Source organism: Electrophorus electricus, chromosome 16 (assembly GCF_041902795.1).
Source record: "Electrophorus electricus isolate QZ-2024a chromosome 16, ASM4190279v1, whole genome shotgun sequence".
In the NCBI taxonomy this organism is placed as follows: Eukaryota; Metazoa; Chordata; class Actinopteri; order Gymnotiformes; family Gymnotidae; genus Electrophorus; species Electrophorus electricus.
In genome coordinates this window covers 13,611,480-13,632,522 of record NC_137512.1, presented here as the reverse complement: position 1 = coordinate 13,632,522, position 21,043 = coordinate 13,611,480, and the positions used below count along the sequence as shown (strand labels likewise).

At 39.6% G+C, this 21,043-nt stretch overlaps 2 protein-coding genes across 13 annotated transcripts; one reads left to right on the top strand and one right to left on the bottom strand.

Annotated features, from left to right (window-relative positions):
- Positions 1–1,436: 1,436 nt before the first annotated feature.
- On the top strand, positions 1,437–10,026 carry LOC113574186 (charged multivesicular body protein 1b-like). Of its 12 annotated transcripts, none has more exons than XM_027004934.3 (7): positions 1,438–2,254; positions 2,600–2,669; positions 4,226–4,333; positions 4,542–4,585; positions 5,841–5,913; positions 6,594–6,684; positions 8,119–10,026. In XM_027004934.3, exons 2-6 carry the CDS (start codon positions 2,619–2,621, stop codon positions 6,636–6,638), a joined length of 321 nt encoding a protein of 106 aa, XP_026860735.2. In that variant the 5' UTR covers positions 1,438–2,254; positions 2,600–2,618; the 3' UTR covers positions 6,639–6,684; positions 8,119–10,026. The 12 variants fall into 12 exon arrangements, 8 of the variants coding, with proteins under 8 accessions (XP_081555220.1, XP_026860735.2, XP_026860734.2 ...); XM_027004933.3 differs by having other exon boundaries at positions 8,017–10,026; XM_081699092.1 differs by lacking the exon at positions 8,119–10,026 and adding an exon at positions 7,965–8,097.
- A 5,186-nt stretch (positions 10,027–15,212) lies between these two features.
- On the bottom strand, positions 15,213–19,414 carry tbx22 (T-box transcription factor 22). The gene is made up of 6 exons (XM_081699341.1): positions 19,313–19,414; positions 18,432–18,606; positions 18,175–18,339; positions 17,234–17,298; positions 16,888–16,987; positions 15,213–15,882 (listed from the first exon to the last, which is right to left on the bottom strand). The coding sequence occupies exons 1-6, from the start codon at positions 19,408–19,410 to the stop codon at positions 15,343–15,345; spliced, it is 1,143 nt and encodes a 380-aa protein (XP_081555467.1). The 5' UTR covers positions 19,411–19,414; the 3' UTR covers positions 15,213–15,342.
- Positions 19,415–21,043: the final 1,629 nt, after the last annotated feature.

Genomic DNA, 21,043 nt, shown 5'->3' with positions numbered 1-21,043 from the left:
TAAACCTGCATTTAGCTATACATCAAGACATTAATATCAAGACATTAAAGTATTCAGCATCGCATATTATAACAGGTTACACTAATCCAAAAATGAGTAATTGCAGTTTCATGTGTCACAGTACTGTAGCCTATTTTTATTCTAAAACAGATTCCAATAACTAAGCACGAATATCCAGCATTCCAAGTGTCCTTATTTGTGAGCTTTTGTTTCCTCCATCTAGATGTTTAAACAATTTACTTTAATACATTGTACAAACAACTGGATTTCAGCCGACAGCTGTTGCAATAATGCATTTCAGCATAAACCCGTATGCATTTCCAGCATGCTATTTTAAATTACATTTGTCAGATTATTTCATTAATACCCTCTTAAGCCATACAGTAGGCAGTGGCCACACAAGGATATATGTTTTGAAACTCTGAGTGTTTGCGAGTTAAACAAAACAAAACAAAAAAATTAAAGGGCTTGTCGGCCTGTGGAGAATGCTACGCACACGCGCTGCAGTGCTGTGGCCGCACTGAATATTGTATCAGGCAGTCAGTGACTCATCCCTCTCTCTGGCTCCCGTGATGTAGAGACGCAAACCCAATCATCAATCAACCCCTCCCCCACCCTTGCCCACGTCAACGATGGCTCTCCGCAGTGAAAGTCCAGACAAACTTGTCGTTGCTCCAGGCTCTCCTCATTGATACTCCCACTCGGATTCGTGAATCTTCCGGTCATAAGCGGGCATTTCTGGACCTTTTCTCACTCACCGCAGCGTGGATAATAACAGGGAACACTAAATATTGTTTTCAGCATAGGATAAAAGTGATAATATACCTTCGTAGTATGAAAGACTATTAACTGCAGCATTGTTCATGGAACATAACACCATAATTAGTAGCCAACAGCTGCCCTGGGAAAGAAAAATAAATATGCCTATAGGTTAATAATAGACATATTATTCTAAAAGCACGAATGATGACAACGCCATTATATTTATCGGAAATTGCAATAGACCAAGATATAGCCAATCGTGACAATGCAAAAAACAAAATTAAATGTTTGGATCAAGGCTTACATGTTTATTGTGAAGCCGGTAACTTTGTGTGTGTAAAATCAGAGCTCAAATTCATGCTCTTTTGAAATGTCGCCAAACAAATTGCGGAAACCTAGCAAGGAAATTCAAGTGAACTATCCGAGTTCTAGACATAGCTTTTAACAATGTTCCAGTGAGCACTATAAATGCTAAGCCCAAATGTGCTAGGAAGTAGATGAAAGGTCAGTTTACTCGTTTCCAAAAATAAAAATGACGTCACTAGATTTGTACAACAACCGACATAGAACGGAGTCTATTAAAAAATGTCTGATTTGAGCACGAGCTCGGACGAGAGCCCGAAAGCATGTGACGTCAACGGAGCACGCCTTCAAAGGCGTGACTACGACGGTGCGGCGTCAGCGCTGTCGTAATTGTGTAGACGGAAGTGGCTTTCTTGCTGTCATGGAAAACCATAACAATAATTATCAAGCATTATATCCTAAACTGTTATCGGAAGTGTCTGCTGAAGATTCCAATATGTCAAATTTGGAACGTATCCTTCATTAGCCTCATAGCCACGAATGGTTGTTTGCTTTGCTTCTTTGCTTTTACCCGCTAGTGTTTCTAGTTAGTTATCTAGCTAAAACTGGCAACTTGACCGCGTTAGTCAGATAGCTATTCTGAAACGTTTTCTGAAGGCGTCCGTTGACTGTTTGTTGTTAATTGTAAACTAGATTATGTTAGCTAATTTACATAAGATCTGGAATTGTTAGCTAGCTAGATAGCTAGCTATGTAAACAACAGCAATAACCTTTTTCAGCTAAGATAAAGTAATCCAGAGTGGAAATATTTGATGAATTCTTTTGGGGAAAAAAAAAAAAAAAAAAAAAGTGTATATATATATATATATATATATATATATATATATATATATAAAGTTTTGTTTTTTGTTTTCTCCATAGTTGTCTGAAAGGTTTTTTGTTTGTGTGGTGGTTTATTTTATTTTATTTTTTTGGCAAAGAAGAGAAGAACACTAGTACCTCACCCTTTAAGTTGGTATTTAAGTGGACTGGCTTAGCTGTTGTTGATGGGAAATGTTCACTGCCAGTCAGAACCTGTTTACTGCTGTTGTATTTTATTGCTATTGCATTGCTTTTCAGCCTAGCTAGAAAGGCATCACAGAGGTAGCACGAATACAAACGAGTGCAAATGGCTGTAAACACAAATAAGGTAAGAACCATATAAAGACCAAATAATCCATGTATAACCACATATGCCAAGGCTGGTTTTCATCCACAAAATGTCTGTTATAATGAAAATTTAAAAAGTATTCCTAATTATTTTGGAACTTATTTTGAGTACGAGTAAAAATATGAATGTAAAGATTAAGACAGGCCACATGCCCTTGTTGAGAGTGACATCTACCTGTGAAGCTAAGAAATTGTTTTTTAAGGGTAATATCCTTTCATAACTTAATATTTAAAATTCTTTTGCGCCTGATGTTCTGCTTCTGAAATGGGACTTTGTACTACCATGATATCATGTGTATAATATATATACACATTGCTTGCACAGGTCACCAAATCTATGGCAGATGTTGTTAAGTCTATGGATGATAACACTAAAGAGCTTGAACTTGGAAAAGGTGATTATAAATGTTTGGCCATAGCATCTAAATCTGATTAGTTTAAACTAAGCAAGTATCTTGCTGGGTTTAGTCCGTTTAGCCTTTTGAGTCTATATTAACCATATATGTGCTATAAGTCTGTTTGTACTTAAAACATTGCACTTGTCTGACAGTGTTAATGTTAAACTGAGCTACCCATAGTAGTTTGAATGCCCATATCTTGCTCCTATCTGTTGTTTGAAGTGGAAATATTGATAATACTGCAAGGTCTTGTTGTCGGATGTGGTGCAACAGGATAACATTGATAACACAAACAAGCACAGAAAAACATCCACAACCGAATGGCTACTGCACAGTGGGAGCTTTTTTAAACAAACCTTGTTTACATACTGTAACTATAGTTATCTTAATCATAACTTGAATCTCTTACCAAAATGTGCTTCAGAATGTTCCAAGCAAGTTTTTAATATGGCATTCCAATAAAGCACTCTTTGTGTCGTTAATGGTCCAATAAAGAACAGTTCATTTTGTTAAAGGTCATGCTCAGTTATTTTCAGGCATATTGGCTTATTGCATCTATAGACTGTAGCCTAGTTTTAGGCACTCATTTAATGGATTAGGTTTGTACTGATTAGGCCTATTCTCCAGCAGCAGTGACACTCTACACCAAGCTACAGTTAAAGTAAAGATTTTACATGGCTTAAAATCTTCTAAGATACTTTCTCATATTTTGTGATGGTGCACATACATAGTTTAATGCTTGCTATACATAGTTTGTTGCTTCCCAACATTATGTTGGGGTAAATTGAGCTGGAGAAAGACCTGAGCTTCCTAAATGTTAACAGATAAGCTACAGGACACACTGACCCCTCTGCTTTTAACATTCCATGGTCATTCTAGTCTCAATTACACTTTTGCAAGTTAATATGAATATTCCATGAAGTAGCACATCACCATTTTGTTCTGCTGCATTTTACAATGATACAAGTATTTACTGACTTTATAAAGTGGTTTATAACTTCTCATGTTGCCCATTTTAAATAGCCTAAATTACTGTCATTTGTTTCCTGCCTTAATGTCATATCCAAATAGGTTTCAAAGCACCTATGTAATAAGTTTGCAATTGAATTGTCAGCTCTGGACTACCTAGTTAAATATTTCTGTCTTCATGCAACAAACTTAATTCATGTGACATTGTTAATTGAATTATTTATTTGATTGTTTATTTATTTATTAATAGGCAACTTGTTTAGTTATCAGGTTATCTGCTGTGCTATCTGGTGATTTGTAATTTGGCTCAAAAGGCACATATCTTGATTGCTAGCTAACAGCATCTTGTAGATTAATCTGGCTAATCAGATCCTCACCTAAACAGAGATCATTAAAGTAATGAATGAATGAAATGTGTGTTAAACTTGTGTTGTGTGTGCACACTTTATCAGACAATAGTCAGCAGATATTTTAATATCATCCTGAAGCCTAAACTGGCAAACAAGGAACACCGAACAGGCTGATTACCTAGTTTTAATTAGAGCACTCAAGAATGCTTATTGCTTATTTATTGCCTTGCACAGATCTCAGCTCTGATGGACAGGTTTGAGCACCAATTTGAAATGCTGGATATGCAGACAGTGCAGATGGAAGACACTATGGGCAACACCACCACGTTGACACCACCCCAGGTACTGCAGCCCACCTGCGCACACGCAGACTACACCCCAGGTACTGCAGCCCACCACAACTGCCCACCTCCACACACGCTTTAATTTCCTTTGTTTTTTTCCTTCATGACCTTTTTGTCTATGAACAAGTTCAGCTGGTTTTTACTTGATACTTTTATATAGTAGTTTTTGTAATATTCCTTTCTCAAAACTGTATGTGTTGCTATAGAATGAAGTGGAGTCTCTAATGCATGAGATGGCAGGTGAAGCTGGGTAAGCAATAGTTCATTTTTTATGTGGTATTGTTATGAAATTCGGACTACTTATTTCCCATAAAAATGTAATCTTAGAAACATGTCACATATGGTATTCAAGCTTTTTTGGTGAATGCATTGTTTTTCAACACTGATTAAGAGAGACTGTATTTAATTTTGGAATTAGAGGTTGCTAAATGGTTGAAAGCAAGAAAGTGAAATTTTTTTTCTCTCTCTCAACATATGCATTCAGACAGGCAATTTATATTATGGATAGATCATTGACAGGATTTTGTTATTATTAAATCTCATTAGTAATTTAGACATGTTTTATTAAAGAGATATAGCATGCTCAAAGTATTGCCACTTCATGACTACACATTATATTTTTACAAGCTCAGCTTCATCTCTGTTTTGATGTATAAAGCCCCTTTAGCCTTCATAGCTCATACCATCTGGCCCAAGCTGTAAGAAATGGGAGAGAAATATGAGTCACTATCCTAAGTACACCTGAGAAATTTTTATCTGATGAAAGTTCTAGAGAGCACTTTAGCTCATCTCAGCTAATGGAACCAGAATGAAGTAGGTAATCTTAATGCCTGTGTTGGCAAACTGTTACCCAGAGGCTGTAACATGAGCTTGGGGTGGGGGTGGGCGGGCTATGAACTTGGTCTCTGCCTGTTCAGCAGGCTGCTGAATCCAACTCCACCCCCATCCCATGGCTCCTGCTTCAGAAGACACAGCTAACCAAGCTGTGCTTGTGGTGCAGTGAGGCACCTCTGCCAGCCAGCACTCCCTCCACAAATCCCATACCCAGCCACTGCCCACCAGGCCTGATATGAATAGCCTTAGGCCAAAGGAAACAAGCGGCAGCATGAGAACTCCCACCTTAGCTAAACAGTTCAGGCTGGCCATCTGTTTGGATCACACATCTCAAAGCCTGATTGGTGGTACCACTCTTTCTCACCCACCTGCCTGTCCTCAGCTCCTTCCAATAACTGCATTCAGTTGGAGATAAAGGCCCTTACAGATGCCCAACAAAATGGATTCTCCAGCAGGAGGCGCCAGCAGTATTAGCGAACTGACACGCTCACATAGAACCATCACGACTCAGAAAAGTAAACCCCACGAGCCAGAAAAAGCTATCTTCTAGCCCTTTCAGTGAGAGGGAAGCTTATCAGTAGTATGCATTAATCGGCATTACACGTTTAAGCACCCAGTAAAGTAACTTACTTGGATGTATTTAATGCCATTTGAGCATGCCCCATTCTCAGGTTGGATTTGAACATGGAACTACTTCAAGGACAGATGGGTTCTGTTGTCACTAGTGTGGCACCACCGGAACAGGTAAAGCACAACCCTTTCATCACTGTCTGCTCAGTTTCCATATAAAGGCTGAGCATTCGTACATTTCTCTTGAAGGCGGTCACACTGTTGCTATAGTATGAACCCCTCCAGCCATTCTGTCAGAATGGAAAAGGCCTACTTATTCTGTGTTGGGTAAATGCTAATGCAAATATGATAAAGAGAGATATTGTTTCATAGCTGTACCTACAGAGATTATTTCCATTTATAGGGATTTATTTATACATACAGAGTATATGAAAATAGTCACCAAATAAAAGTACTCTAATATAGTTTCTGAATTAAGTAACTATTTCCATTACTAAGTTTTTTTGTTTGTTTGTTTTTGTTTTTTCCCCCCAAGAGGTATTGTAGGGCATATTTGATGTGTGTGTACTTTTTATTATTTAAAATATCAAGTTATTTGTGTTTAGCCAAGATTCGCACTGTCATAATTTTTTTAGTAACCTGTGGTGACCGTTGTCGGCCAGAAGAGGATGCCCCCGCCCCCCCTTTGAGTCTTGGTTCCGCATGCTCTAGGGAGTTTTTCCTTGCCACTGTCGCCCTTGGCTTTCTCACTGGGGGCTTGGACTCGGACATTTGTAAAGCTGCTTTGTGACAACATCTGTTGTAAGAAGCGCTATATAAATAAATTTGACATGACTTAAATTGCTTGCTTACAGGATGAGCTTTCTCAGCGGATGGCCAGACGGCGAGACCAAGTCTAGAGTAGTGAGTGGTCAGTGGATGTGCATGGATGTAGTTAATGAAAGGGTGAGTATGTAGCTCCAGGCATGCAGAAAGGGACTGACTTCTGAAAAGCATTAAAACTGACTCTGTACATGTGTCACTTTGCCTCATGGTGGTGCTACTGAGCAGGAGCATTCATATCAATCCATGGAGGGCACGAGTTGGATTCTACTTGTCATGTCTTTGCTCGGAATAAGAATGTATAACTGTATATGGAATACGCAATGGAAATTATATGTGTGCTTTACTACTGTGACACTGTTCTGACTATTGTGATATTGAAATCCAGACAATTTTATGAAAAGATGGGCACATTTTCCCTGAATTAGAACATTATGAAGATAAGCAACAACGTAATGCACACCCCAAAGGGAAAGGGTTCAATTGTCACATTTTGGAGTGGCTGAACATAGTATTTTCATTTTTGCATGTTGCTGGATGCTCAGAATGCAGCTATGCCACTTATAGAAATGGCAGCAGGGAAAAAAGAAGGGAAATGAAACATACCACAAAAAGCACCACATATTTCCTGCTGTAATGATAGCAGGCCTGTTCAAGTGGATGAATGGTCCAATTTTCATTACAAAAATCTCATGTATGTGCACAGCCTTCCAAAAAAGACTGAAGCATTTCTGAACACAAAATGAAAATGTCCACATGTGTGTTATTTTTCCCTATTCCTTCATTGTGCACTATGATACATGTGGAAAACCATTTAGATTCTGTTTATACACACCTTTATTTTCAAGCAAAAGCATTTGATATAACTATTCTCTTGTGATGTTGGTTTTGCATGTTTGTGATGTGTCTTATGGAAAACTAATGCGGACATTTGTTAAAATAACCAAATAAATAACTATCATTGTGTTGCTCTCCCATTTTGAATTAAGTTTTTAACATGTACACCATACACTAAGGTGACAAGCTATTTTATCATTTATTATCAGTGTTGCTTGTGTAGTACTTTGCACCTGCTAAAGATGTCCATTTTTAAGATGGGGGGGAAAGACTGTTTTATGTGTTCTTTTACCTTTGACAAAATTTAGTCTTACTGTGTCTGATTTCCCCAGTTTTAAAGCCATTGAACATCCCAAGAAAAATTGTCAGCTAATTTATCTAACAAACCACATGTACAAGATTTTACTGTTTATGGACTACTGATGCTTAACCGATGAGTCAAGAGACATAGCATTTGGCCATTTTTGACATCTTGGAAATACCATTTTCCTTGAATTAGAAAACATGCCTGTCTCTTTGTTTGACTTGTTCACCTGCTTTTGCGTCCATCTCCCCTCCTTATTCAGCAAAATCAGTCCTTATTGCTGCTTTGACAGCACAGGTCAACTTGTCCTCTAGGTGATGGTTCAGACTGGGAGCCCGTTGTGCTATAAATGGTCAGCTTTGATAGCAGCCTCGTCTGTCTGTCCCGGCATCCCCTCTGCTCTGGCTCACCAACAGGAAACAGATGTAAGGTCAAAAGTCTCACCTGGGTCGGAAGCAGTGCTCAGCCGCTCGCATGCCATGCCATCATTACAGCGCAATGAAGGGAGTGCTCTATCTGGCTCAGCTGCAACCAATTTCAGGCAGTGAGTATGGCCCGTGTGCCGGCGGATCCCACCAGGGCTTGGACACATGACCTCTGGCTCCCAAGGAAGGCCCATCCCAGCCAATTATAATCAAGAACCTTTGACTGACGGCCCAGCTGGGCAGAAGCCTCCATTATGGACATTGGTGTAGACAATTTTATTACCTGTTGTTATACCATTATGTTCCTTATGATCCCTTCAGTTCAGAGTTTACAGAGCGTGTCTGCTCTCTTAAACCGTTATGCCAACAACTAAGCAACCTTTATTCAGAGCAATCTTTAATGGAGCTTGTGCCTTTGGGCAAGGTGACATAACTAACTATAGATGGCCTCTTATGACAACACATGGTTAATGACAAATGTATAAGATACCATGATTTTCTGTCAGGTGGTGCAAATAACAACTCTACAGATCACTGTAAGGCTTGTTTTATGTGATTGTTTTTGCCAATGTATTTAACCACTAAAATGGCTGTGCAGATATGTTCCACTTTTATGTCTCCTTGTAAATCACTGTGTCAAGCAGAAGGAATCGTACCATGTTCCTGTGTGCGATCTCCTAGATAACAGCAGCATATTCTCTCTGAGTGCCTCAGTTAGAGTGTCTCCCCAGCCAGCCATGGCTGTTGTCAGGCAGGAAGCCTGTGTACTGGCAGACTACCACTGGCAGCATATCCTAGCCCATTCTCACCTCTGCACGCTCAAGGGAGAGGGCTGCTGTCAGAAGCGGTGGAAGAGATTTAATAAAGCCTAAGAGGCGAGGACAGTGGGCATCTGCTTTCCGAGCAGCAGTCATGGGGCCATGCGGTGCCTCTTATCCCCTGGCTGGAGGCTTAGTTCTCCAGTGGTGGCCCTGCATATCGGCCGCCTGCCGACGGAGCTGAAAGCTGAGCATTGGCAGGTCCACGTCGCACAGCTTGGAGCTGATGTGGAGCATACAGGATAATGGGGCACTTCCTAAGCCCCTCCTCCCCACCCTCGCTTTGGGTTGTGAAACTGTAGCCAGTCTCTCAAGGCACTCAGACTCCACATCTTTAACCCCCACCCACTCGTTGAAACATTCAATTTTCCTTGTGTCTTACGGCTGTCGGAAAGAGTAAGGCAGAAGGAAGACACAGGAAGCTGCATGCATTGGTTCTGCTTGCTGTGGTGGGGCATGCATGTCCAATCACTTCAGCAGAGGGCTTCCCCCAGTTTTCTTTATGCACTTGCACATGCCAGGAATCTGCAGATGACCCCATCGCGATGCGTAGCGCTTCCTCACAGATGTGTCAATGCTGCTTTTAATTTTTTCTCATTGCATTTCACCACTGCAGCTGGCCCTGTCATTCCCACTTGCCAAGTCCACAGACCATTAAGATCACAATGGGGATGTGCAGGTTGGTAATTCATTAATAATCCGACTAATAGCTTGATCAGAACAGAAGTATGTCCATCTATGCACCTCATTCAGAATACAATTCTGAATACAATTCCTATCTGATTGAATGAGGTGGGCAAATAATTGGTTAAATGGAAGAATAACAGCCATGTAAACACTTATATCTGATCACATTCCTATCCTATTTAGACATTTTATGTTCTGCAGTTGTGCATTTGTGTGGATGAATGACAGTGGGTTTACACAAACTATAAAGAAAATATATGTAGCAGTACACAATGTCAACCTCTTGCCCATTTTTTAAAAAAATAAGTAGGCTACAACACAAGCTTGCAAACTGAAAACTTGGATAACTGCTTCTCATCTCAGTGACTGGACTCACATGCTGCTCATTATCATGGTAACGTGTACGCTATGTGTTGCTATACGCATTCGTGTAATTTTGGATATGATTGTAGCATGACTATAAAAGGAGATTGTCGAATAAATTGTGCATATAAACAGCTCAGTTTTAATCTATAATCGGAATGAATTCAGTCAGATTGCTGAAAATCTTTGCATTTATACATAGCCAATGGCCCCAAGCTCTCATCCTAGTAACTGGGCTTTGGTATCCCTTTACCCCCAGCCTCATCCTGCACTATCTATTACAGTAGCCTAGCACATGGACAGGTAAACCCTATCTATCTGCCCCTAACTTCAAATGTGAGATGACTGGTTTTACTGCATTGCCCTCCTGTGCATTTGGCCAGGCTGAGTGACGGCCAGAGGAGGACATGAAGGGTTGTCATAACACACTACTGTCCACAGGGCCTCAACAGACCACTATGTTTTATGGCACTGGGAGGTCAGGGTCAGAAGGTTAATAAGGTGTCATCTTCTGCTCAGTTGGTGACAGGATGACTGGCTGCTGAACTCTGGAGAGGCTTGTTGAGGAGTGAATGCACAGAGAACCAAGTATGAGGTCAACTAGAGCAAAAAAAAACAAACAAAAAAAAACATAGCCAACCAAAATTTGTGGTAAAAGCTTTAATGTGTCTTAAGGCACCACCATAGTCTGATCCACTATGTACTACAAGATGACAACACTGAACACACTCCTGGTATGTGGCGACATTACCATGTGTGTATGCGGTGATGAAGATTAGCGACTAGCCTGGAGACAGAAAGAGAGGAGAGGAGGGAAAAATGCACACATATGGAAAAGTGGTTGACGGGCTGCAGTTAGTCACACTCCTGCGTCTCAAATTGAATTACCGTTGACAGCAAACCACGGGCCAAGTGCGAGCCCCTAAGCAGCCGGCGGGTAAGGCGTGAGGCGTTTGCCGGGGACTGGAGCATTCGCCCTGAAATCAATTACCAGCACAAGGGGCTAAGGGGGATCTGGCCTTACCGGCCACATCCTGCAGGTCAGCCCTGGGACTGACAGCAGCATCTGGGGCTGTCCAACTATACTGACCCCAAAGCAGCACTTGAAAGCAGGCCTTTCAGGGAGTGGACATGGGGTGCCTCTAAATCACCTGCTTGCCCCTGCCACCTGATACCCCATACTGGAGCATCCCCTACTCCACCCGCCTCTCCTGCCTGTCTTACTGAGACAAGGAAGGGTTGTGGAATGACTGAAGCACAGTGGAAAGTAAGGAGAACCTATCACATAAAGGAAGCTGGCTTATGCCTAGGAACATCAATCCCGGGAAGGCGGAGGTATCAGAGCCTGGGTTGTTATTACTTGATCACTTCAAAAGCATGTACCCAACTCATATCAGCCAGGCCCACAGAGATCTGCCCTTGGCATTAGTGCAGCAACGCTATGTTAGCTTGGATTGCACAAGCCCAGAGAAAGGGAGAGATACGCATCCTTTCCAGTTAGTGAGCCAAGCCACGCCATATTTCATGTAATAGCAAAAGTGCAAAAGATGAAGTGAGATACACAAAGGATGGTTGTTGATTGAATGAACATGTTTCAGCCTCTTGATCAGCACAATTGATTCTATCTCTTCCATTGCAACTCTCATGGTAGCAGGCATAATTTTGTGGAAGAGTCAATGAGTGTGAATGTATTTTAACAATTCTCTTGGAAATAATCAGTTCCAGGGCCCAACAGTATGTTAAGCATGTTCAGTAGCCAAAAACCTTTCCCTCAACATAACAACTTTCAACAACCCTCAACAACCCTCATACCCATTCTGTATAGGATATTTGTCCACAACTTAGTAAGTAAATGCCTCATCTTGGATAGAGATTCCTCTGTGAAGAACTGCAGGAACTTGACTTCTGGAGAAGGCATCACACCATGGTATAAGGCCTTTTGGGGTGGGGGGTGGGGGCTGCAGAAGGGTGATGGACAGCAGGGGTCAGAAAGTGGAAAGTGGTTTGTTGGTCCAGCACAAGATCCCTGAAACTTGCTGACAGCTCTCTCCATAGTTCACTTCCCCGTTACACAGCTGAGGATGGCTATACCATAGAGGGTAATTAAGGGAGCATACTGCAGAAAGCTTCTGGGGAGTGGATTTATGTCTAATCAGACTGTGCTGAAGTGAGAGACAAGTGATAAATAGCAGAACCACTCTAACATGTAGCATATTGAACTGGAGCTCTCATTAGCAGTCTATACTTGCCGAGCCTGAATGTTCTTTGTACAATTCTTTCTGTAGGTGTCCAACTCCCAAGCATTGGTTCCAGATACCTTAAAAGCTGTGATAGAATTTGTTTTATCATGCATATGATTTGCTTTGATTACTCAGGGAAATATGGATGCTGTTAGGACTGTTATCGCTGCCAGGAGGGGTCTGACGTAATGGATGACATCAGAGTGTGAGCAGGGAAGGTGGCCCACACAAAGAGAAGTTGAGCAGCTAGCTGCCCAGCTGGGAGGCCTGGAGTTAAAGCAGTTCCTTCTACATGGGCCTGACCCCAACAGCCCTCTGCTAACAGTGCATACACTAAACATATGCCTGACTGACACTGGTCTGACCCTTCTACCTGAACTTTCCAAAAGTGGCAAAACGTATGTGGTTGTGAAAATGCTTGTAATTCACAACATCTTGTAGTTTTACTGTGGCTAATACCACAGGGGGACAAAAATTATGCCATCAGACCTTTTGCAAACACTTCTATGTTTTTGATATATTTATACAGGCATTCACACATTTAACTGGCTTTTAGAATTCAGGATCAAGCCAGTTTCAAAGAATCATAATAAGATACAATTCTGAAGTGTTTTCAGAAGGAACAATATATTACAAGCATGATAGTGTTGTAACACTGTAAGGTATAATAGCATGTCTGCTTGCTAAAAAAAAAGAAAAAATCTCTCGGTTCTATTAAGAAATAACAGGGGAACTTTAAAGTTACTGAGTGATGAAATAGTGAAATGTGTGTTCAGCATAGGTAATGGTCTGGAGAAAGAGAGCTAAAAATGCAAAGGCCAGCAGCCCTACTGTTTGACAGAGGAGAAGCGGATTGCTTAATAAGCTGTTAAACTGCCCTTGCTTTTCACATCATTGGCTAGACGTAATTCAATTTCAGCTGCAGCTGGTTTCACTTGAAACTCTACAACGTCGTTCAGTCACATCCCATAAGCTGACCTGATAAATAACCTTCTTTTATTGGGTTTTCAGAGAAAATACCGACCCAATATAAACCTAACATGAAGCAGCCTAATAGGACCCAAACCCTGGCTGAGCCATGGGGCATGTATTCGTAGCAGAGTCACACTGAGACAGGCAGAGAACTTGGGATTCCAAAGCTCTGGCAAGGAATTATACCAACCAGTCCCAGTCCATTACCAGACAAATTGAACTAAATTGTGTTTCACTGACTGAAGCCTCTCAGCTTTGTGGGTATGGTAATGTTTACACTCAGCCTTTAGATTGGAGATTTCATTAAGCTGCTTAATGCAGGTCATGATTACTCTGAGATAATATTAATCAATGTGTGCTCAGGTTCTAGTTTTGAGTATTTGAGAGTTGCAGTGAAAAGTCATTTTTCATATTTAATCAATATTAATCAATGTGTGCTCAAGTTCCAGTTTTGAGTATTTGAGAGTTGCAGGGAAAAGTCATTTTTCTCTATTTGTGTGGCAAAGATGAAATCCATATTTTACAGGCTGTCTGGTGACTTCATATCATGCTGAGGATAAAACTGGTTATGCTATTTCCATTGTAAACATTACAAAACTGTTTCTTTCCAAGTCTAACAATTTTGGAATTTCATTGGCAAACCTGCGAGTTTTATGAAATGTATGAAATTATTTTCAGATCCTCATTTCAAATCATTTTAATTGTTCACCAGAATGCCACACACCTCTATGGGTTACATCTTTATGAGATACAAACATTTCCACATGAGCAAATGGAAGCATGAATAAACAGGTGAATATTCTTATTGAAAGTGTCAGTATTCCGGATGATCTGCACACTCTGTGTCATCAGGAAGAACTAATGGAAACCAGGCTTTGCCAGGCAATTTGTTAATGCTTGCATGGTGAGATAGACAGATGAGAATTTGAAGCCCAAGTGCTCTGATTGACAAGAAGAGGCACTTTGAGTTAATATGCAGTTACTCTAGGTATTACTCTAGGTGAGGTTAAGCTTAAACTGATTAAGAGGTGCTAACTGTTTACATGGGGTCACTAACATAAGAATAAGGGCAACTTTATTGGTGCTTGAGATGACAACTAAAGTAAAATTATAGTAAGAAGGGCCACTTAAAAGAAAACTTTTGAAATAAAAATTTAACAAACCATAATTTTATGTCTATTAAAAAAGCGCAACTTGATTAAATCTAATGAAGCTTTCCATTTCCCAGGCATACACATTCACTCTTAGCATGAGTTGCCCTGACAAGAAAGTTACATATTTTCCCATTTGTGAACCAGGGAAACAGGACATTTCCACAGCTTTGGCTAATTCTTTTTAAAAAATGCTTGAAAGTATAGACTTGCTGGGAAATTTAGCTAATCAACTGATCACATCAAAAATACAAAGATAGCACCAAACAGGGGTTACGATACACACAAGAGTACAAGTTGGTGTTTGAGACAAAAAAACTTTTGGAGGCATTTACTAGGCTTACGATATTCTGGTGTTGAGGCAGGGTTCTATGAATTTACTGAAACACATAATATTCCATTGGCTCCAAACACCATAGCAGCTACTGTTCAGTTAGGACTAAGAGTTAATTCTTTTATCAACTGAAATGGCAAATGTTTTTATTTTAGAAACATATTGAAATGAATATAAGAAAGTAGGGTACCAAAATTCATGAAAGCAATTTTACGCTTTTTTTCTGAGGGTATAATCTAAAACTATAATTACATATACATAGTATACTTTATTACATACTTTTCAAAACAGAAAAAAAGTTGTACAGTCAGTATAACAGATTGGGATCAAAAATGCCATAATCATAATGCCTAATATTTGTTAATAGAATATGGCGATATGTTTCTGACTTTTATAAAACTGACACTAGAAGTCACTAAAATAGCAAACTCTTCATAGCATTTTAACACAACCACTCTGTTAATCCTTTCTCCTTCTAACAAAAAATTTAAAATAAGTGCAGTCCTGTTCCATCATAAGTTGTAAACTATATTATATTCCACTAGTCCACACTATTTTCTTGTAGCCCAAATTGGGTTGAGGGTGGTGCACAGCAGCTACATACTGCAATTGCAGAACTGTTTACTGTATCTAGTGTACATCAGGAGAGGTCAGAGGCAGTGGTTCATGGAAGAATGCCAGGCTGTTTGGCAAAGAAAGCTCTCAGAGGGTGACAGGGTCATGCTGTTGATTGGTTTTGTGGTACTTCTGACAGTAGAGAAGTGTGGGCTGACAGGAAAACTGTAGCTGTACAGACCATATGATGGAGTGAAGGAAGACCCCACAGTACTCTGCTGGCCCTGGTGAACTCCAGAGGCCCGGCTGGACTGAAGGTTCTGAAGAGAGAGCAGGCAGGGGCCCATGGCTGCTGGGCCCTGGAGGCATTGTCCCCTGCAGCTGCCTGCCTTTTTCCCATGGAGAGGACACAGCAGAGGACAATCTGACAAGGGTCGCAACCCTGGGTAACTTCTGAGCCTGTCTGGTCCAAGGCTGCAGTAAGATCTGGCTGCATAGGGGTGGTTCGATGTAGCCACTCTGTAGCACATTGGGATAGTAAGGTTGTGGAGGGCACTGTCATGGGTGGACAGAGTTAAGGGACTAGAGGATGTGGAGTTGGTGTGGGGCAGGAGGCTTTTCAGAGGGGAGATGGTGTTGAAGTTTGCTGAACATCCAGACCTTCCGCCTAAAATTAATAGAATGATATAATGTGAGGCTTTGTCCTTTGGTCAGGCACATTGTTAAAGCAATGATCATCTCAAATAATACAGAGAACTAAAAATATATAGATGACTCGAGTAGCCTGTGAAATTGAGGAAATAAAGTTAGACCTTCACAAAATGAACAAAAATACTAAAATTGCAGTAATATTGCTACATATGATTGTGATATACTTTGCAATGTTTAACACAGACCAGTGAAACCTTGATATGACATGGTTACAGATTTGCTCACATTATTTTGACTAAAATTATATACATTTGCAGAGTTATGTGAATGTTGTGATTAATCAGACCACTCACAGAACTCTAATCTGGATCATTTGAGATTGGTTGGCATGCTCACCGCACACAAAAATAGATTTTTAGAGGGCTAATTTGTATATTACCACATTCTGTGATAGATTTGCCATTAAGTATGGCAATGGCCATCATTGGTTAATGGTTAACAAACAGTATGTTGTGCAACATCAGTAAGCATATCTAAAATGTTTTAGGGAGTAAGTATATTTCATTTGTAGTGTTCAAAATAATTTGTTAAACTGTATTTTTAATGTGAAAAATATTTTTTTCTAATGTATAATTAGAATGGACAATCATTTTATGTGTTATTCCAGTGTATTTCTACAAAATGATCATAAATACAACTGTATTTCGGAATTGCCAGTGGAAAAAAATTCTTATAATTTCAGAGTGGTATTCCTTACACCTTCACATCTACAAGAACTTTTCCAGGATGACTTCAGAATACGCAGTCTATATTTATTGTGCTTGTACAGTGAGGGAAAAAAATCATTTAATATTTCCTAGGAGATTTTCTGTAAAATTACAATATTTTATGTGGTGATTTGTAGCTGCCTTTCCACCATTGATGATTTGTGAATTAATTCTTCATTATCATCAATGATATGTTTTTTAAAATCTGAAATAGTGAATAATTTGGTGGTCTTTACCTTGAAGATCCAAGGTGAATGGCTTCAAATCAAGACCATAGGGGCTTCGCCAGGGGTAAGATTCCAAGATGCCATCCAGTACCCCCCTATAGGAACAAGGCAGGGAATAGCTGGAGAGAGTGCCCTCAGTGGCAATAAGCGAACATTCATGGGATAAGTGAGCAATGTGCTGAGGTTCTTGAGACTAAAAAGATTCCTGAAAGTGATGTGTAAAACATGCTTCACTAAAAATTAAATACCCCACTTTAAAATATATTTTCAGAAACAAAATTTGAGTGCATTAGCTGAGAGAAAATATATAAAACCACTGTTTCATCTATCCATTCTATTACCTGTTTCTTCCTGGATCTCTAAAGCCCTTGGCAAAAGGATTTCGGTCAATCTTCAATTTTGTTATCTTAAGGATAGAAAGAAAAAGGGAATAAAATGTACTTGGATGTAAAAATGTATGGAATTGTAATATTCAAAACTAAAAATGACCTCAGTTTTCAATGAGCAGGGAGAGTGGCTGGTTCTGCCTTTCTGTGAGCATATAATTGACAGTGTTACATACAGTAACTAGCCATGTCAAACAAAATGCATTGAAAACAAGAGACTTCATATCTTTTTATATTGCACCTCTAACTGCCTAAACTCCACAAGCCTTCCCAGTTGAAAGCAACCACTAAAATTCAAATAACAGAATAATCTTTCGCAATAAAACTGGACCCTGGTGAAAGAATTGGCAGCACATGATGTGGCTTCCTGTTTCTGGGACAACGTGTGTAAATACTGAAGTCTTTTAAGACTTTTTAGCCTCACTAGTGCCTACCCGTTCAGGTCTACTGCTCTCTAAATGGCGTGATTTATACACCCAGGTTGTGGATAAAATGGCGAGATATGTGTTCGTATGAATATGATATGCTTGAAATGAAAACGCGTTAGTAGAAATTTCTGTGGAGCTCGCCATATAATATCTTGGGAATGTAAAATGTGTAACTGAAAATGGAATGGAAAATCGAGGACTCACACTGGCTAGCTATTCGTCATACCCATGCCATCATTCGCCTAATTTCCGAATTTGAGATGTTTTAACTAGAGCAATGAAAGTTTGCTTTGATATATATTCGTGCAGTATAAATGAAATGTCACCTAACCGCTGCAAAATCGTTTGAAAACGTTTGAAAATAAAGTAACGGAAAATAAAGGCTTTTGTGTCCACTAGACTAATGATGATAGACGATAAGCCTGTGCTTCTTTTCAAAATCTTTTGAGTCAATGAACTGCATGTTACCTGTTGGTTTTGGTAGGCTGTTACAGTTGTGAACTGAGTCTCAGGGAACGAGAAGGTGTGCACGCCTTCCGCAGGAGGCGATGCGATCTGCGACAGGTCCACCGGGGGACCGTGCAGGATGACATGCACGCGCGGCATGTACTTATGCATGGACTGAAGTATTATCTATGTTCAAAATGGATACATTTAGAAACAAGCGGCACCACATTTAGAAATGTGGCAAACAGAACCCACAATTTCAAATAAATGCAACATACATGGCCTTTGTCGTCCATCTCGTTGTTAGTTAATTTCACGCGATCAAAGCTGATTATTTGGCGCATCCATGTCTCCCCAGAACAAGGTGAATCCGGGTGAACGTAAAGCCGGGGACTGATACAGGAGTGGTCTGTGTTTCCAGCTACCATCCACTGAGAACTGTGGTACACGTATCTGGAGAAAAGGAAGACATATGACAAGGAAATAAAAGAAAGCTATAAAAGAAATAAAAGGGCCGTGTTGAGAGCTTTGCGTATTTACGCAACGCAACATGTATGCATTTGGTTGTTTCCACTTTATTACATTTTTTTAAATCTTAGTGTATTAACTTAAAGACTACGGTACGATATTTATCATTTATAGGACAGAATTACAAGTCTTTAAGGGGTGACATTTATGCCAATTTATTTATACATATTAAACAAAATGGACTATTCCAGAAAAGTAATAAATTCATTTATTTGTCAGTTGCTTTACAGTAGTCCGAGTTGTGAAGTGGAGCTCATTTTTATTCATGTCTTGGTCCATTTCTTTTTATTAAAGTGCAAATAAGTATTTTATGTTTATTGTTCCTTAGTTTTGTTGTGGTACTTCACAGCGTGTTCAGCGTTGAAAGTACATATTCTATGTCACTTTACCTGTAATTTGAAGTTGCTATAACACATTACTTGTTTGTACTTCAGTAGTAAAATTAGTTTTGTATATCTTCAGAGTTAATTGAATAATCAGTTTAGTCGGACATATTTAAGTTGTTCCAGTTTATTTCTTCTATTTCGTTTTCATACAGATGTTGTTTGTGGCCTTATCTGCCTAGAAGTGGTTCAGCCTTTATATTTTTATTTATTTTTTAAGATTGTATAAATTAAATTTAGTCGCTTACCTGTATCTCTTTGAATCCACAGGCGTAATGTCCATGGCGATGTAATACTGTTTAAACGGGTCCAGGTTCCGCACTTTCACTCTGATAGATGGAAACATTCTCCTGATAAAAATTTTGAGAGACCTTTCAGTGTTGTGGACATTGGAATATTAACAGTTTATTTTAGCTAAATTGGAAATGAGGTATTTTTTTTTGTCATTTCTAGACTACTGGATAGGATGTCTGTTAATGAGTGATATACAGATAAAGCTTCATACCGCTGTGCAACTGTAAATGTACTGTTCTGTTGTACATTAGTTAGGTAAATACAACTAAAATGTGATTTTTTTAAAGTTAGCATTAGAACCTTTTTAGCCTAAAATTGCAAAAAAAAAATAAAAAATAAAATAAAAAAATAAATGTATCATTACTTCTTAACCTTTTTCCATTGCATTTGGAGTTGGTTGGTAGTTGTTAGCTGTTAGTTGTTAGTTTTGTTAGTTATCCTCGCAACATTAGTTTTCTTGTTTAAAGATTCGATCGGGAACTTCACTGTTATAAGATGTGTTAAGCTTTGGTAATCAGAAAATTAATGTTTGAAAGGTTAGTTGAAAAAACATCCCACCTCCCAGCTTTGGTAATGATCATCTCTGTGCCAATCTCGTGAAATCTGTTCCACAGGTCGGACCCTTGGAGTTCCACTCGGATGTCTGTGTCAGGACCAGGTATGTTTTCTGTGGGCTTCCCCGAAGTCGCGCAAGTTTCATGCGTCTTCTCGTTTTGATATTCTACCCAAAATAATAATAGAGAAAAAAGCAGGAAAGTCGATTTTTTTATGAGCAAAACGGTATATTTACAGTCTTGTGTGGGATTCTGGCTCTAGCACATACGTCTTGTTTTCATTTTTAGTATTATGCACATTTAGAATGCTTTCTCATTGAAACAATATATAACTCATGCCTGTATACAGAAGGCTAAATATTTACAGGTAGGTTAAGATAGCGTACATTTCTCGTGCACTGATATGTCAAAACGTAAAAATGACCTTAAAAAGACGGTGTAATTAAATACACTAACCGTGATCCTCTTCTTCGCTGACAAGAGTTCCCGTCGATGTATCCGAATCTCTGTCATTTGTAGAGATCAGATGCAACTTCTCAGCCATCAAGTTTTCCACTTTTATCCTTTTGCAGCTTTTCCCAACCAAAGCTTCCACTGAAAAAGCATGGGCTCTAGAGCTTAGCCCCTGCATTCTCGTACAGCCACCCGAACGTCTGTCTCCGAAGTCTCTTAAACTTTGCATGGCCGGCACTCAGCTTACTCCAGGAAGAGGAACTCGTTAATTTTATTCAACTACCCTGCCGTTTTTATAGACCCTTATATTACATTTCTCTAGCGTGCGCGCTTGTATTTATATTCCCAAATATCTTTTCCAGTTTTACTGAGCGCGTCCCATCCACCTCCACACCACCCTCCCTTTCATTGACTGTAGAGACCTGCCCTTATTCACAAACGGCCAGGCACCAATAGGAGCGCAGAGGAAAGATAGATTAGCGAAACTCCCAAAAGTACAAGCGACAACTACTGAACTTCTTTTATGTGAAGTCAGTTTAACTCTAGGTCAGAGGACGGACTGCAGTACTTACAATTTATAGAGCGAAGAAAATGCCTTCCGGCCATATAACACTTTTCATTTTTTATGCATAAAAGCATGTTAAACATTTTAATACAGCGATTTCACTCCGAGTGCGT

Bases quoted from the DNA above. Each gene is read 5' to 3' on its own strand.
- LOC113574186 (XM_027004934.3), top strand. From the start codon at position 2,619: ATGTTGTTAAGTCTATGGATGATAACACTAAAGAGCTTGAACTTGGAA. The intron at 2,670-4,225 runs GTGATTATAAAT...TGCCTTGCACAG, and splicing joins AGAGCTTGAACTTGGAAAAG to ATCTCAGCTCTGATGGACAG. The intron at 4,586-5,840 runs GTAAGCAATAGT...CCCCATTCTCAG, and splicing joins GAGATGGCAGGTGAAGCTGG to GTTGGATTTGAACATGGAAC.
- tbx22 (XM_081699341.1), bottom strand. From the start codon at position 19,410: ATGTTTCCATCTATCAGAGTGAAAGTGCGGAACCTGGACCCGTTTAAA. The intron at 18,607-19,312 runs GTAAGCGACTAA...CCTTTTCTCCAG, and splicing joins GTGGATTCAAAGAGATACAG to ATACGTGTACCACAGTTCTC. The intron at 15,883-16,887 runs ATTATTCACTAT...GCAAACTTCAAC, and splicing joins TTCAAGGTAAAGACCACCAA to ACCATCTCCCCTCTGAAAAG.